This window comes from Ascaphus truei, chromosome 18, assembly GCF_040206685.1.
Source record: "Ascaphus truei isolate aAscTru1 chromosome 18, aAscTru1.hap1, whole genome shotgun sequence".
Classification (NCBI taxonomy): Eukaryota; Metazoa; Chordata; class Amphibia; order Anura; family Ascaphidae; genus Ascaphus; species Ascaphus truei.
Genome location: NC_134500.1, coordinates 30,900,343 through 30,916,637, shown reverse-complemented (window position 1 = coordinate 30,916,637; position 16,295 = coordinate 30,900,343). Strand labels below are relative to the sequence as shown.

Genomic DNA, 16,295 nt, shown 5'->3' with positions numbered 1-16,295 from the left:
TTTTCTTGCGCCAATTGCGCCTTCACTTTCTGCGCTTGGTGAAGCTTCTCAGTCCCATCACTGACCTGACCGGTCAGGTTTAAAACCTCTTCTTTCAGGTTTATATTCTCCATTTTCACAGTCTCTATATCCCTTCGGACCGTCTCATTGGCTTTCTTCAAAGTACCCAGCTCTGTTTTGAGCGCGCTAGCTTCTTGGTGAGAAACTTCTAAGTCTTTGATGAAGTTTTGCACATCTCTCTGGGACATCTGATAGCACAGTCTCCAGTCAGGACTTGTTCTCTCTGATTCCATGTTAGCAATTGCGGTGTTGGCCTTATCCAAACTTGTCTTCAGCTCCTCCAACTCACTCCGTAAGAGACGCTCTGTTTTCTTTAACTCCTCATACTCAAGTATAGCTGGGAGTATACACCTCTTTACCTCGGCGTTCGCTTCTCGCTCCCTATTCAATTGTTCCTGCAAGGCATCATAATCACGGTGGGCAGTTTGGAGTGCAGAAATTAAGGCCTCTTTGTCCTGGATCAAGCATTCAGCTTCCCTTTGCTCCTCCGTTTCCTTTGCCACCGTTCCTGTGACAATTCTGCCCATCACTCCGGTCTGCAGCACATCTCGGTGGCTTGCTGACGCCTGTTGTCCTGATATCGCAGGCTCAAGTGGTTTGGTCACTTCCTCTGTGACTTGAAAAATATTTTTATTCTTTCTCTTTGTTTTATTAGTTCCAGAGACATCAGTGGTACTGGGCACACACACACTGGACACTTTTGCAGCTTTCATCTGCGGGTACGTCTCTTCTCGGGGCCACATATGCGTCATCATCATAATCATCATATGGCCTGAAGGGACACTGTTTTGTATGGTTATGTACATTGCAAAACTGACACTTGACGGCGGCCATTTTAAAACCCCGTTTTATTTTTTTTTATTTTTTGTTTGTTTTTTTTCACACCCGACGAGGCAGACTTTGCACAACACACATAAATTGTACTTGCTTTACAATATTTGAACCTTCTGGGTTCTTCTTAGGGCAACTTCTTTGCAAAAATCCATTTTCACTTTCTTTTTACCAGACAGGGCAAACTTTACCTCACAGCACTTGCTAGCTGCAAATTCACTCGCTTCAGCAAAAGGCATTAGCTTTACACAGCAATCCTTTCATACCCGATGGGGCAAAATTTACACTCAGCGCTTGCTAGCTGTAACTTCCATGCTTCAGCAAAAATCATTTTTTTTCCGCTTGAGTTCAGTGTCTCAACACATCTTCATCTACTGACCCCCAGAGGCGTAGCATCCCACTTCTGACACCACCTGTGGCAGGACGGCCTCGCGGCGGGGTCAGTAAGACGCTTGACACGATGGGAAACTTTAAACACTAGTGGTTTATTAGCCACAACCAAAATAAGTACGGGTGCACTGTCCCTTTAAGAAACTACTTTCTTGCAAATTAAAGCCTAGTCCCGTTAGGGACACTAACTCACTTCTTGAGCCCTTACTAACAGGACAGCCAGCTAATCTGGTCATGCCCAAAACATGCTACACAAACGATAACCAATAAGCATAATAAGAATAAAGTCTTATCTGTTTCAGCTCCAAACAGCAAACAGGAATACGGTTCCGGGGAGCAGGCTGTGTCCAGCCTCGCAGCAATGTTTATCTTTATCCTGGGTTGGGGTCCCAGCTGGTCCCAGCAGCAAAGCTCCTCGCAGGACTGCGGGACCAGAGCAGCAGCAGCTGCTACGGCTTCCAAGCTGGGAGAGTTCTCTCCACCTTCCTGTGGAAAAACAAGCTCTCTGTGTGTGTGTCACTTCCTGCTTTTAAACCTGCAGTCTCTCAGGCCTCCTGCTTAATTAGGCTGCAGGTGTGCTTCTTTCTGTCTGAGGAGATTAACACTCTGTGAACTGGCTGCAGCGTCTCTCCATTCACTATTCCAGCCTACTGAGTCAGTGACTCTGTCACAACAGCGATAATAGTAATAGATAGATACTGTATAGAATAGAGTTATATAAATATACAGCAATAACAATAATAATAGATAGATACTGTATAGAATAGAGTTATATAAATATACAGCAATAACAATAATAATAGATAGATACTGTATAGAATAGAGTTATATAAATATACAGCGATAACAATACGGTAATAATAGATAGATACAGTACAGTACAGTACTTACGCGGTAGTAACCGTTGGTGTCCTCTTTACTTTTTTGGTCTTACCGTGGGCATGATAGCTCACGGTTGCTACTGGCATAACGAATTTAAGGCTTGGTGCATTAGATGACGTCATGTGTCGGCTGGTTTCGTTAACCAATCGGCAACAGGCAGGTCTTGTTGCCACATAACACGTTAGTTGGAGCTGGATGCCAGATCACATGGCCAGGGAAAGCCAATCAGCATACTCGCATATAGAACTTCCTACTGCCACAGAGCAATATAGCCCTGAAACTTAAAAATAAAGTAGTTAGATATATCCAAGAGCAGAACGAAGTAATTAATTGACCTCCACCATAAGCCACAGAAGTGAGTTACACACAAACAGAACCAAAACAAATAATATGACCAAGTAAAGCATAAAATGTATTTATTTATAAAATATTTTACCAGGAAGTAATACATTGTGAGTTACCTCTCGTTTTCAAGTATGTCCTGGGCACAGAGTAAAACAAATAATACATGGTTACAAATACAGTTACATACTGGACCGACACACTTTATTCGAGCAAATACCCAGTATGTACCTGGCTGATACCTGGAATGCGCCGCTCCTCACCTCTGACAAGCCCCGTTGCGTTTGCCTTCCCAGCCTGGGTTCATGCCTGGCTGACGGGCGGCTGATCTGTTAAATGATAATGATTAGGATTTAATAGGCTGCAATGCTTCGCGTGTCTACCAGATGGCATAAATTCATGAATTGTAATGCAGTATATATATATATACTGTGCAGTATTGCAGCCAGCGGGAATAAAATGCTTCAATCCCTGCCTGGAAAATACCTCAATGCACTCGGGCAGAAAACAGTCACAAACCTCAATACACCCGGGTATACCCGAATTCGTGGGACTAGCCGAGCTCGAATAAAGTGTGTCGCCAGTGTATATGAACAGGGTATACATTATATACAAGACATTGCATGCACAGTTAAAGAAAATATATATTATGAGCGTATGAAACAGTTACAGACCAGATTAAAGTGTGAGACAGCCTTAGATTTGAAAGAACTTAAGCTGGTGGTGGATATGAGAGTCTCTGGTAGGTTGTTCCAGTTTTGGGGTGCACGGAAGGAGAAGGAGGAACGTCCGGATACTTTGTTGAGCCTTGGGACCATGAACAGTCTTTTCGAGTCTGATCTCGGGTGCTGCATGTGGTAGGGGTGAGGAGCTTGTTCATGTAGCTGGGTAGCTTGCCCAGAAAGTATTTGAGGGTGAGACAGGAAAGGTGAACTTTGCGCCTAGACTCTAGTGATGACCAATCTAGTTCTTTGAGCATTTCGCAGTGATGTGTGTTGTAGTTGCATTGGAGAACAAAACGACAAATTGAATTGTAGAGGGTGTCAAGTTTGCTAAGGTGGGTTTGAGGAGCCGAGCCATAAAAGACACCTTAAAGATATTAAACAAAGTCAACAGCAAGGAAAAAGCGGAACAAACCCAGAATAAAATACTCCGATAATGTGATGAGATAAGGATTGATAAAATAATATTAAAAATTAAAAATAATAATAATAAATATATAAAACTCAGGAAAAGACCCGAGCACAAGGGGGAGACAATGTAGACCTTATATATAAATATACAGTGTTCGCCAAATCTATTCGCCCGCACGGCCCGGGCGACTGGATTTGACCCCGTGGCGACCTCTCGTGGCCGCCCAATCAGCGCACGCAATTTTCGTGCTTATACGGGCATAGGTTCCTCCTCCAACTGCAGTGGCCGCGCAGCATCAGACGTCGCTTTGCCATGCCAACATGACGCTCGTGACGTCATGACGTCACGCAGCATCACGGAGCTGAGGAGGCAGCCTCTGCTGTGGCACTGATTGGAGCCTGCGCCCGCCTGCCCGGCCCAGCTTCCTGACCGCCAGACCCCCTGGCCCGGCCGCCCAACCGCCCCGCTGGCTGCCCAACCCCCCGCCCGGCAGTCCGACCCCCAGTCGGCTTCCCAGCTGGCCGCATGTGGAGGACATGAACTGCTGCACAGGTAGGCCCCCTCACTTTCAATGAATGTGTGTGTGTGTGTCTGTGAGTGTGTGTGTCTGTGAGTCACCCTCCCTGTCGCACCCACACCATCTCTGTTGCACCCACACTCTCTCTGTCGCACCCACACTCTCTCTGTCACACCAACACTGTCTCTGTCACACCCACCCACTCTCTCTCTGTCGCACTCACACTCTCTCTGTCGCACCCACACTGTCTCTGTCGCACCCACTCTCTGTCGCACCCACTCTCTCTCTGTCGCACCCACTTTCTCTCTGTCGCACCCACTTTCTCTCTGTCGCACCCACTCTCTCTCTCACCCACACTCTCTCACCCACTCCCTCTCACCCACTCTCTCTCACCCACTCTTTCTCTCACCCACTCTCTCTCACCCACTCTCTCTCACCCACTCTCCCACTCTCTCTCTCTCCCACACTATCTCTCTCCCACACTCTCTCTCTCGCACCCACACTCTCTCTCGCACCCACTCTCTCTCTCTCTCGCACCCACACTCGCTCTCTCGCACCCACTCTCTCTCTCTCTTGCACCCACTCTCTCTCACCCTCACCCACACTCTCTCACACTCTGGATCTGGATATCTTATTTACCCTGTACAGTATATCTTAACTGGCCTATACCTACACCGAAATAATCTATACTGCTTTCTTCCAGATCTGACTTGAGCTTCACACCGGAGACATCGGAATACCCCCTATCCCAGAAGACAGGTGGGGAACACCTCCCCTCCAATGTATAACATTGTGGGAATGAGGGTAGTAGCTGGACATTGAGGGGCTGCAGATCAGATAAGATCCCAGGCGGGATTGCTGCTTTAGATATTGTGAAGCAGGGGTGTCCAGGCACTTGTTAAGGGGTTCAGGAAACTAGTCATTCACATCTGGCTTTTTTTCTAGATCCGACATTTACTCGCACACACACACACACACACGTAATTATGTAACAAGGACTAATTGTAGTAAAGTATAAATGTAATACAATAAATAAACTGTTGTGTCAAAAATGAATGTTTTTCTTACTACGAATTAATTAAATTTCTTTTTAAAAAAACAGGGCTGGGGGTGGGGCTAAGGGCGGGCTGGGGGCGGGGTTAATTGACGAGTACATTTTTTGGTTCGGCGACTAGATTTTTGGGTGATTTGTCAACCACTACTGTGTATATGTTGTTATTAATTCCATGATCAATAAACTTTTTGTTATATATATATATTTTTTCATGTGATCAGAGTGCTTGTTTTGGGATTTCTCAGGGAGGTGGACCGAAACCTTGTTTTGATCTGTGCTGATGTATTGTCTTTAATACAATTTATTTACCATGTTGCTTTGAGTGCTGCTCCTTTGTTTTCTCGCCTGTGAAAGCATTGGTTCATATACTATTGATTATGCAGCATGCACCTTGAATTGTGTTGTTTGCTTGGAGTGCCAGCTGTGCTGTTATATATATATATTTATTAATCGTTCAAAGACCCATAAAGGTTACATAAAGGTTACATGTGCTATGATGGAAATGGAGTCAGACACAAGGACGTTTCTCAAAGTACATTTTGTTTTATTTAAGTACAGGAAGCAATTAGGATAAATAGTACAGTGTTGCCTCAGCATGATGAGGACAATCACTGCCCCCCTGCCTGCTTCCCCCACCCTTTCCTGTTCGCCAGTGTTTTCTGATGTCACGACATGTGACGTCATGTTACCCCATGGCGTCATTTGACGACTCATTGCTTTTGTAACGCCTTGACAGAAGCCACTGGTGACAAGGTAAGTGAGTTACAGAGGCCTTGTGCGTGCTCCCTCAGCATTTAATTTAAATGCTTTGGGGAAGAGCGGGGGGCCTCTGTAAATGCCGCGCCCACCCCCAACCCCCCCCCAGAAAATCCCCAGTTTACACACCCCTGGTCTAGACACAGAAACTCTCCCAAAGCAGTATATATACCGTACTTGAAAAATATGTACACAAATAATCTGAGCCTTACCCCTTAGAGGAGAGGAGTAAGCAAAGAGGAAAAACCCCTTTAGCATGCACTCACCTACCACAATAATGATCCAATATATATCATAATGAACTGTAGAGATACAGAAGTGAAGATTAAAAATTGTAGATAAGTCCCTAACACATGAAAATATAGATGAATCAATAAAAACTAACAATTTTAATAGGTCCTTGGACCGATAAGATATATGGGACACTAACACAATAAACACAGAGATCCACCTGGTGATACAGTGATGCACCAAGTAGTGGTGGATACTAAAATAAAACCCTTTACTCTGCTGAGTCAAGTACATACAGTTATTGTACGGAGTACAAAGATCAAAACTCGTAAACTGAATGCAATACAGACTCAAATGGCCAAACAGGGAAAGGGAAAACCGAGCCACATATAACCTGTCTCTGTTGAATGATCAAGTAGTAACCGGAGTCTAAATGATAGGAACAGTAAAGGAAACTAATGACCTAATAACCCCTAATATCTAGGGCCACGTGAGACGGACAGGCGAGAGGGTGATTATAACTAATAGACCCTAAAGTAAACGTATACTATTTGGAGTAATGGGCTATACTGATCAGCTAATGAACCCTAAGATACCAGATGTAGTATGTACCTAATATTAGTAGAGAGTAATATTAAACAAACCTCTCTCTATAGCCGCCTAGTATCCGTAGTCAAAGATTGGTGGTGTAATAAAATCTTGTGTAACTCAGGTGATTACTCAGTGGGGGTTAATATACAAGAGCCATTGGTTGTGGTTGTCAAGTGGACACCACTAGGTCGTTTATCCCCCATCTATATTTATGGACTTCTAATTCTTATGAACAGTTCCAGTGTTTTCATTAATGCTTATACAATAGATGTATGACACATTATGCTGAGAGTATACACTTGTATGTGAGCACCATTTTCTCCAAATCCTTCTACCGTATGCTGTTATGGTTGCTCCATAGTGTTACTTGTTATGGAATCTCATGAAGGGCAACTCCAGACAAGTTATAAGGTTGTGGTATATACCACTAAATATCAGCTCTCCTTTTTTCACAAGGAATTGTTCTAGGGGATAAAATGATATTACTACTAATTGCCTATTGAAGATATCATTGTGCAGCCCCAGATTCCTTGTTAACAATTAATACACAGGATGCTTCACAAGAGGAATCTTTGCAATCTAATTAGATTGTAAGCTCCTCGGGGCAGGGACTCCTCTTCCTTAATGTTATGTTTATTTCTTAAAGCTTGAGAAGTTGATGTCCACTGATACAAGACTCTGGTGGGATATTATCTCACTAGAAAATTATGCCAAAGGCAAACGCATACCTAGAGGCCTACGGGTAAAAAAAAATCCCCAACATTTGTTTTTTCTGATTTAGAGTTCGAGACAAATTGGAAATGCATTCTCGATGACTGCTCCTTATAAATTAACCCAGTTAATTATCTCTTGTAAATCCAAAGAGAAACAAATAGTAGAGAAAGAAGTAAAAACTCTGCAAATGAAATTGTCTACATTTTCAAAAATGGAGGGCTTTCGAGGATGTGACCAAACTCTCGCCAGATCCATTAAAGATCTTGAAAAGGAAATTATAAGGAAAAAAAACAAGTTAAATTTGAACGTGATAAGATGGACTATGAGCGGAAACAGGTATATTCCTGGGGAAAAAATCATACAACCCAGACGGGGGAGCAAGGAACAACTGTCAGGGTATTTTACATCTAATAAGTCTAGGAACAGCTCATGGTCTCAGAAATCCATTCTTAAGAAAACGTTGTCACCTAATGATGTACAGAATGCAGAGTCTGATGCATCCTGTACGGATAATCTAAGTCACTCAGTCTCATTTTTTTCTGATCATGGTGGGACTCAATCTCATTCTCAACAGGATAAACCTAAAGATCAACGAACACAATGGGGAAAATCGTATAAGGAACAAGGGAGTAGAACCACTGAAGGACATGGCTCGGGTTCATCCACTAGTTATTCGTCAAAATACGAAAGGCGACAAGAAGGGGAAAGAAGAGATCAAAACAAAGGGGCTCCGTCTAAACGCAAAAAGAACTTCTAAACTATCTAAGTGGGGTTATTAATATCTCAAACATTGAACTAACAGAAGATGAATTATCTCTTCTTAACAAAGGGCTAAAATTCGCTCCTGGATCTAATTTTCATGTTTTCAATACAGTGGTCGATCTCCACAAATTTGTAAGGAAATGTACTTTTAAAAAGTTTTATGATGCTAAGAATGTGAATGTGAATAATCCTTCAGTTTTTTCAGAATGTGAAGAGGAAACAATTTCGACTAACCCTGATAAATTTAATTTCTCTTTTAGAGAATATTGTGCCATTCAGGATATGGAGGAATTAGAGGGATGTGCATTGAGGATAGTGATCCAGACCGTTTCCTAGGCAGAAGAGATTCAGGTTTAAAAAAGAAATCACACTTTTTTCCTACTTTTGCAAAGGGAAAGTTTCTCTCCACGTTTGAGAACTTAGTGGAGAGAGATCTCGTTCTGCTTCATAAGGAATTCTGTTTTGACCCCCCTCATTATGGCCATTATAGGAATAATCTTAATCAGGGAGAAATTAATGCATTACATGAGTTAAAGAACAATAAAAGGTAATACTTTACCCATTGCTCAAAGGGGGGAACTGAGAACTTTAGATTCCAAAGGATTGAATCCATCCTGCCCTCATCAAGAGGAGGTAACAGGGCCAAGCTGCTTGATCAACATGAGGCATTCTGGATTTTTACATTAAGAACCAGGGTGCCTCATGGGATGAATATCGATTGGGACCTTACTCATTTTTTATAATTTATTATATTTGCTTTTGGTCAATAGTCTTATGTTAGATAGTTCTGTTATTATTTATTCGTTAATTCATGCATTTTTTAATATTTGTTTATTTAGCTTTATCTTCTGTGATCAGTTTCCCATATGCTCTTTATCTTCTTCTTGTATAAGGGGGTTTCTTGCTTCCTTTGTCCAGTGTCTACAGCTAGTATCTAAATCATGTATTTGGGTGTTAAGAAGAGGACAATGGTTTGTATCTCTGGAGATTCTGTCTTTTCTTACAAACTTCTTGACCTCTGTCTGCTACCGTCTAACCTCATACTGAACATTAACCCCTTTTGTGTGGGAATGCCACATACCAGCAACACCCCAGGTCATACTTGGCCTCTATTATGGAAGTTCAACAGTCAAAAGTCCAACATGCCATATTGCAACTTTATAGGTTTTTGAGCAAATCACTATTTTTCTACATACTGTATATCTTTGTGACATATGTCACACTCAGCCTATGTTAAGCCTGTGTGTTCCTGGAATGAGTAGAAAAAAAATCAGTCACCAGAACTTATTTAAGTTGGTTTGCCGAAAATAACTATATAAAAATGTAAGTTAACCCCTTAGGTGCTTCACCTTTTGTCACAGTACTTCTTTAGCGTACATACCAATTACAATTAGGAATAGATATTTTATATTCATTGAAATATTCAACCTGAAATGTAAAACTATTTTATGATATTAATTAATCTTTAATCAGATTACATTTATTTCCAACAGATGGATCCATGAGCAGATATAGAAATACACCTGCAGGATGTCACTCCCCTCTTTCCTCGCCAGATTGTGTAAACAAAGATAACTGTGTAATTAAAAATTGCTTGAGGCAAGGTACACCACAGAGAAAATCTATGAGAATTATGGCTATGGAATCAACTTCATGTGAAGAAGGAAATCTCACAGCTTCCCACATTTATACACTCGGAGAACATACAGGGACAGAATATGCATCTACTAATATTAAGAAGTGTGGCAAAAAAAAACCTGAAGTTCACAATAACTTGTCAATAATAACGTACAAATGCAGTGAATGTGGTAACATTTTTAATAATAAATCATCTTATACAATTCACAAAAGAACACACATAAAACAGAAGCTATATAACTGCGCTAAATGTCAGAAATGGTTTACTAGTAACTCAAATTTGGTTCAACATCAGCAACTTCACATGCGAGACAAGTCTTTTGTTTGCTCTAAATGTGGGAAATATTATACTAGTAAGGCACATCTTATTAGACATGAGAAAATTCACACAGGAGACAAGCCATTTGTATGCTCTGAATGTGGTAAAGGTTTTCTCGCTAACTCAGCTCTTGTTGAACATAAGAGAATTCACACAGGGGAAAAGCCATTTGTCTGCCCGGAGTGTGGGAGATGTTTTGCCAATGTTTCAAATCTTTTGGTACATAAAAGAATTCACACAAGAGAGAAATCGTTTGCATGTTCTGAATGTGGGAAATGTCTTACCAATAACTCAGCTCTTGTTAAACATCAGAGATTTCACACAAAAGAGAAGCCGTTTGTATGCTCTGAATGTGGTAAATGTTTTACCAGTAACGCAATTCTTGTGGTACATAAGAGAAGTCATACAGGAGAAAAGCCATTTGCCTGCTCTGAGTGTGGGAAATGTTTTTCCCATATCTCAAATCTTGTGGTACATAAGAAAATTCACACTGGAGAGAAACCGTTTGCATGTTCTGAATGTGGGAAATGTTTTACCCAGAACTCATATCTGGTTAAGCATCAAAGAGTTCACACAAGAAGCAATATGTGTGCTCCGAGAGTGGGAAATGTTTAACTAATAACTCAGAACCTGTTACACATCAGATAAATCACACAGGTAAGAAACTGTTTGTTTACTCTGAATGGGGGAAATGTTTTTCCCGCAACTCGGCTCATACTAAACATCAGATAATTTAAACTGGAGATAAACCATTTGTTTGATCTGAATATGGGAAATGTTTTTCACAGATTTTACATCTTGTTAAACATCAGAGAATTCACCCAGGTGTGAAGCCATTTATGTGCTCTCAACATGGAAAATGTTTTAGTAGGAAATCAAATTTTATTATACATCAAAGAATCCTAAAATGAGAGAAACAATTTATTTTCTCATAATTTCATAAATTCTTTATTCAGAGTTCAGAGCTTGTGAGTACAAAATATATATACTATGTATGATAATTAAATATAACCATTTAAAAATAATTACTTAGTGTTCAACAGCAGATTAGACAAAACACTTGGCTGCCCTATTTTCTCCATTTTCCTACCAGTTTTAAAACCTCCGGTTCTAATTGTTTCTTACCTTTCTATCACGTTTACAGTATGTCTATCAGACTTGTTCATCCAATGTATTTTTTAATTCCCTTACTATATTAGCCTCTTCTACCTCTGTTTGGAGGCTATTCAAGAATCCACAACCCTTTCTGTTAAATAGTAAGTAACAAATCAACATCAATCCTAATAGAGATCATCCACCTGGAGAGTTGCACTTAATGCCATGGCAGCCCCAGGATGGTAAAGGGTTCCTTCATGTTGTGAATGAATGAAACAATAACATGAATACGTTGCAACTTATTTTTCTAGTTCACATTTATTGGCTGACATGAAACTGTTATTTTCTTTCCTCTTGTATACTATGTACTGATTTAATAGATATGCATTATTGTATTATGAGTTTAGTAGTCTTCCTTTTTTCCTTCATTAGTGAGAGGAAAATGTGAGCTGTATAGAGGTTAGCCATTCGACCGCTGTATATTCACAGAGAGATAGGGTATTAAGATGCATTCTTTATTATATTAATCTTACTGTATGCTAATAAAATGTGTATTGATTTGATCAACAAGATTGTTTTCTTTTTTTACACTTTATTCAGAGGGATTTAGAGGCTTCCACCTCATGAGAGAGATTTGTCTCTATAATGAATGGTAAGAACAATTACTGGTGGCATTGGAGAATAATAGATTGCAGAATTATGTAGCTGTGCAGATCTTTGCATTTTTAAGGAGACACAATCCCCATCTACTAGCTAATTTCTTAGGTCTAAGTTAGTCTTGTAATTGTTATTAATTTCGTAAAATATATCTACTAATGTACTCTATCCACAGCCTTATCCTACTGTATGTTTTTATATCACAAGTTAAATAAAAACCTTGGACATCAGCTTGTGAAGAATTATTTTTGTGCCCACCCTGGTCTATTCAACATAATTCCATGGAATCGCCAAGTGAAATTAGTTTTACAAAATCCTCATCTACTGGCTAATTTCTTAGGTCTACGTCCGTTTATTGTAATCATTTTTTCTTTCGTAAAATATATCTACTACTATATTTTTTTATACTCTATCAATGGCTTTATCCTATGTTTTTATATCACAAATTCAATGAAACCTTTGGGCATCAGCTTGTGAAGAATTATTTTTGGACCCATACCAGTCTATTGAACATAATCCCAAGGAATTGCCAAGGGAAACTAGTTTTACATTAAAAAAAAGTATTATTTTATAAGAAGCTAATCTCTGATGGAATGTTGCACAGATGCAGCAGACAATATTGCATTCATTATCGCACATTGATATTGAATAATAATTATCGCATAATGAGTTACCGCTGGTGCGCGTTTTAACGAGATATTGTGCAATTTGCCATTGAAATGCAAACAAATGGAGTGGTAAAGCTCCAAATTGCATGATTTAGCCATTTAATTGTGTGATTATCACGGGAGACCAGGTTCTACAACACCTTTTTATAACTGGGATCATTTGATTGAGCAAAACAAGATGGTAAAATAAATGGTAATTTATTTCTTATAAAGGTCAGACGCACAAAGTTACACAATTCAAGATTAACACACTGGGGATGGGGCTAACGAATAAATCAATTTTCGTAACAAAATTCTTTCAGATGACCTTTTTAGAGCACTTTCCAATGACCAGCAGTTACTCACAAAAAGTCCTGGACATCTGTTACTTCGCCGCTGTTGGTGTGGCGCTTTGAATCTCCTTGGAATCTGCTCTCCCCATTGGCTGCAGGCCCTCTTAAGCATTCAGGACCTCATACACTAACCTGAACAGCTTATCAGAGCGTGGGAATTCTCCTGCCAGCCAATCACCAATTTGCCAGTATTGTAACGCAGGTTGGGCACCTTTTCTAAGGTAGCAAGGGGGCATGGGTTAACTTGGCCCTTCCATCTCTTTGCATACTGAGCCCACCCTCTGCTCAGGCTCCACAGAGTCTGGATTTTGGCAAATGGTCATCGGACAGCCTTGTGTTAGGCCAGGATGTGGGTACTCAAGTATAACTGCAGTGCCCCTCCTGTTCTAACACCTTGGCATCCCTGAGCCTTTCAATTAAGGACTCCGGACAGACACAGAGGCACCAAGCTTGGTCGCCAGCTGGGTTTTCTGGAATCCATGACTTAGCCCTCAGTTCATATACAGGTTATCAATATATATACACATTAAACTATACCCATTTAATAAAATATATTGTGTCCTGGTTTCTGTGTGCTGAAAGTTATGGGTTCCTATTCTGGTGTCAGGAATGGAGTGAGTGTATATTCCCTACAATCACGAGCCTAATTTCTGGCACACATGAGAAAATAACTTTAAAACTTTTGCACACTTTAAAAACCTGCTCAGCTTTATAACCTATCTGGAGCAGCCCCTGAACCCCTACACTAGGTTCAGTATACCTGGGCATGCCTGTGGGTACCTCTGCTATAGTGGGTAGCCCCTGCTATACTGGGTAGCCCCTGCTATACTAAGGACTCTGTGTATACCTGAAGATATCTTCAAACCCCTTCATACCCGACCTTGTCTGAAAGATGCTGTAGCAGGGACTTTGGCGGTGAGTCGTAAGAACGTTTTCAGGGTCCGAGGTTGGCAGAGTAATGCACTTAGCTGCATTCGATGATATCACTCCATCTCCGGATACAACTTCTGTGGTATCCCATAACTCCGTCAAACCCACCCTGAAACTTACAGACAAGAAATCTCCCGATCCCAGCATCCCAGTAAAGACAAAAATCACATAATTCTTTAATGTCGCAAAATCAGTATACAGTTGCAGTAATATATTTGCGACATCTGGGTCCCAGAGCTGACAATCTAAGACCCTGACACCCGGGTCAGGGTTAACCAAGTGGGCTTGATGTGGCGGTGAAAGGGTTAACCAGGCCAATCATAAAGGTATTATGCCCGGCTGGTTAACCCTAAACCTTGTTGTGACTGAAGGGGTTAAATTGTATGGTCACCATAATGCCATGTGTTCCCCTACCCTATCTTTATTGTCCCTGTTTTGCAGCCCCAGCAGTTAGCTGCAGTAGTATGAATGAATGAGAAATGTGCAAACTATTCGCGACACAAGGGAGAGCTTCTAGCGCTGTGCCAAGCGCTAAATTGCATAAGTGTGCCTGCGAGTAAGTAGCTGCATTGAAGATTGGTATCAGTTTCCAGACCACAGGCGTCGAAACCGCAATGTCAATTGAACAAGTGGTCTGCGGTTTAGCTGAAGTACCTTCTTGCTACAATATTTCCGCCTGTCTCGTTATCCACTTGAGGTGAATTGGTGGTGCGTGTCTGCGGTTACCGATCAAAGCCAGGATGGATACATTGTATGCCGGTATGTAAACCAGACCGATTATAGATCAAACTGCAACCCACATTACAGAGCCCCTTCAATTAAGTGGATAACTTGCACTAGGAAAGAGCTAGCACTCTAATTTTTGGAGTGCTGCCATTTAACACAGTACCATGACTATACATATGAGTTTTATATTTGTTGCATACTGTATACAGAACATACATATAGAAATAAACTGTATTTCACTGGTGTTTTAAATGTACAGGGCGGAACCCTTTCCTGCCAGCCGGGCAATGACATGCCCATATATTATGGATGAATGAGCTGAGGGATTTTTCATCTCCATACTTCGAAGGGCACAGTGCTATGTTGGTGCCCCAGTGTCTAGAGAAGTCCGGAGTTGAAAAGGCTCAGAGACCTTCGTTGTTATGGTGGATGGGATATTGTTAAGTATCAGATAGCGGTGTGAAGTATGGGCACTTCACACTTGGTGGCCAAACCCCAGACTTACTGTCGCCAGGTAAGAGGTTGGGCCCGGTATACTAAGGAGCTTAGGTGGCAGGTTGACGCATGGTCTTAGCAGGCCGGGAAGCAACTTCTACCCATTCTATGAACTCCTGGCAAGTAGGGGATAGGTAGGAAAAGGTGTTCCCATGGGAGGATTGGTTGTGTATGATAGGAATAAGGCTCTTAACCCTATAAGAATGCCTGCAGCCCCCTCTTAGTCAGATTCATCCAAGATTCACCTGATTCAACCAAGAAACGTCCAAGTTCCAGCATCAGAGGTGTGACGGTAACGGGGTTCCAAGCAAGTAATAAAGGGGTCACCCCCATTAGGCACCCCCTGTAACCGTCTGGGAAGTGAGGGGTTAATAAAAAATGTAACTATAATACATAGGTTCCCCTGCTTCACAACCCAAAATGTATGTCCCTTTGGGTATCATGTTCCCAGAGTCGGGGATTACATGTATTTTTATTCCCCTGCCTCAGGGCAAAATGTGTTCTTTGCGGGATGTATATATGCTTCCATTTATCGGTGTTTGTCCCTTTCCAGTGTATGCACCAACCACATACACTGGGATCAGGTCGGGAGGGAAAGGGTTAATTGCATTTATGGCCCTTTGTTCCCTTTTCCGCCTTTTCAGTGCCAATTTTGCAGTATCTCCATAGGTCGCTATTGGAGCCCCATGTAATCCTATGGAGATTCCACAGATTTGGGCCCGATACCTGAGAAGACCTGCAGGTGGTGCCCGAGAGGAGGAGTGGAGCTTCCCCATTGAAGGTGAATGGAGTAATGTCTTTCAATGGGGATTCCTCGAGTCCGATCTCCAGGAACGAGCTGGCAGCCAGCCAGACCGCAAAACCACAAAAGCGGATACAATGTCTTTGAAAGAGCTTGATCTCTCAATTGGCGTGGGAACAAGGCTTCGGTCAAGTTCACCACCAATTAGCGTGTGAAACTTTTGTTCTAGGGCGACCAGATATAAACTTATTTTTGCCCCTAGCCCATAGAAACCCCCTCACTCGACCCCAACCGGGTCCAATAGTCAATGGTAACGGTAAAGGGTCGCACTCGCCACGAGGGTCGCGCCATTGTCTGCAATGGCGGGAATGCCGCGTGGCATTCAAACACTAAGTGCAAACCTGTAGAAACCTGAAGGCCATAACTCCG

The 16,295-nt window shown here is 41.6% G+C and overlaps 1 protein-coding gene across 2 annotated transcripts in view; it reads left to right on the top strand.

The window, feature by feature from the left end:
* Positions 1-12,172, top strand: part of LOC142469115 (uncharacterized) — a 151,965-nt gene extending 139,793 nt beyond the window's left edge. For both annotated transcript variants that reach the window (XM_075576038.1, XM_075576037.1), the window contains one exon: positions 9,758-12,172. In XM_075576038.1, coding sequence (XP_075432153.1) covers positions 9,758-10,836 — 1,079 coding nt within the window. In that variant the 3' untranslated portion in view covers positions 10,837-12,172. The remainder of the gene's footprint in view (positions 1-9,757) is intronic.
* The last annotated feature ends 4,123 nt before the right edge of the window (positions 12,173-16,295 follow it).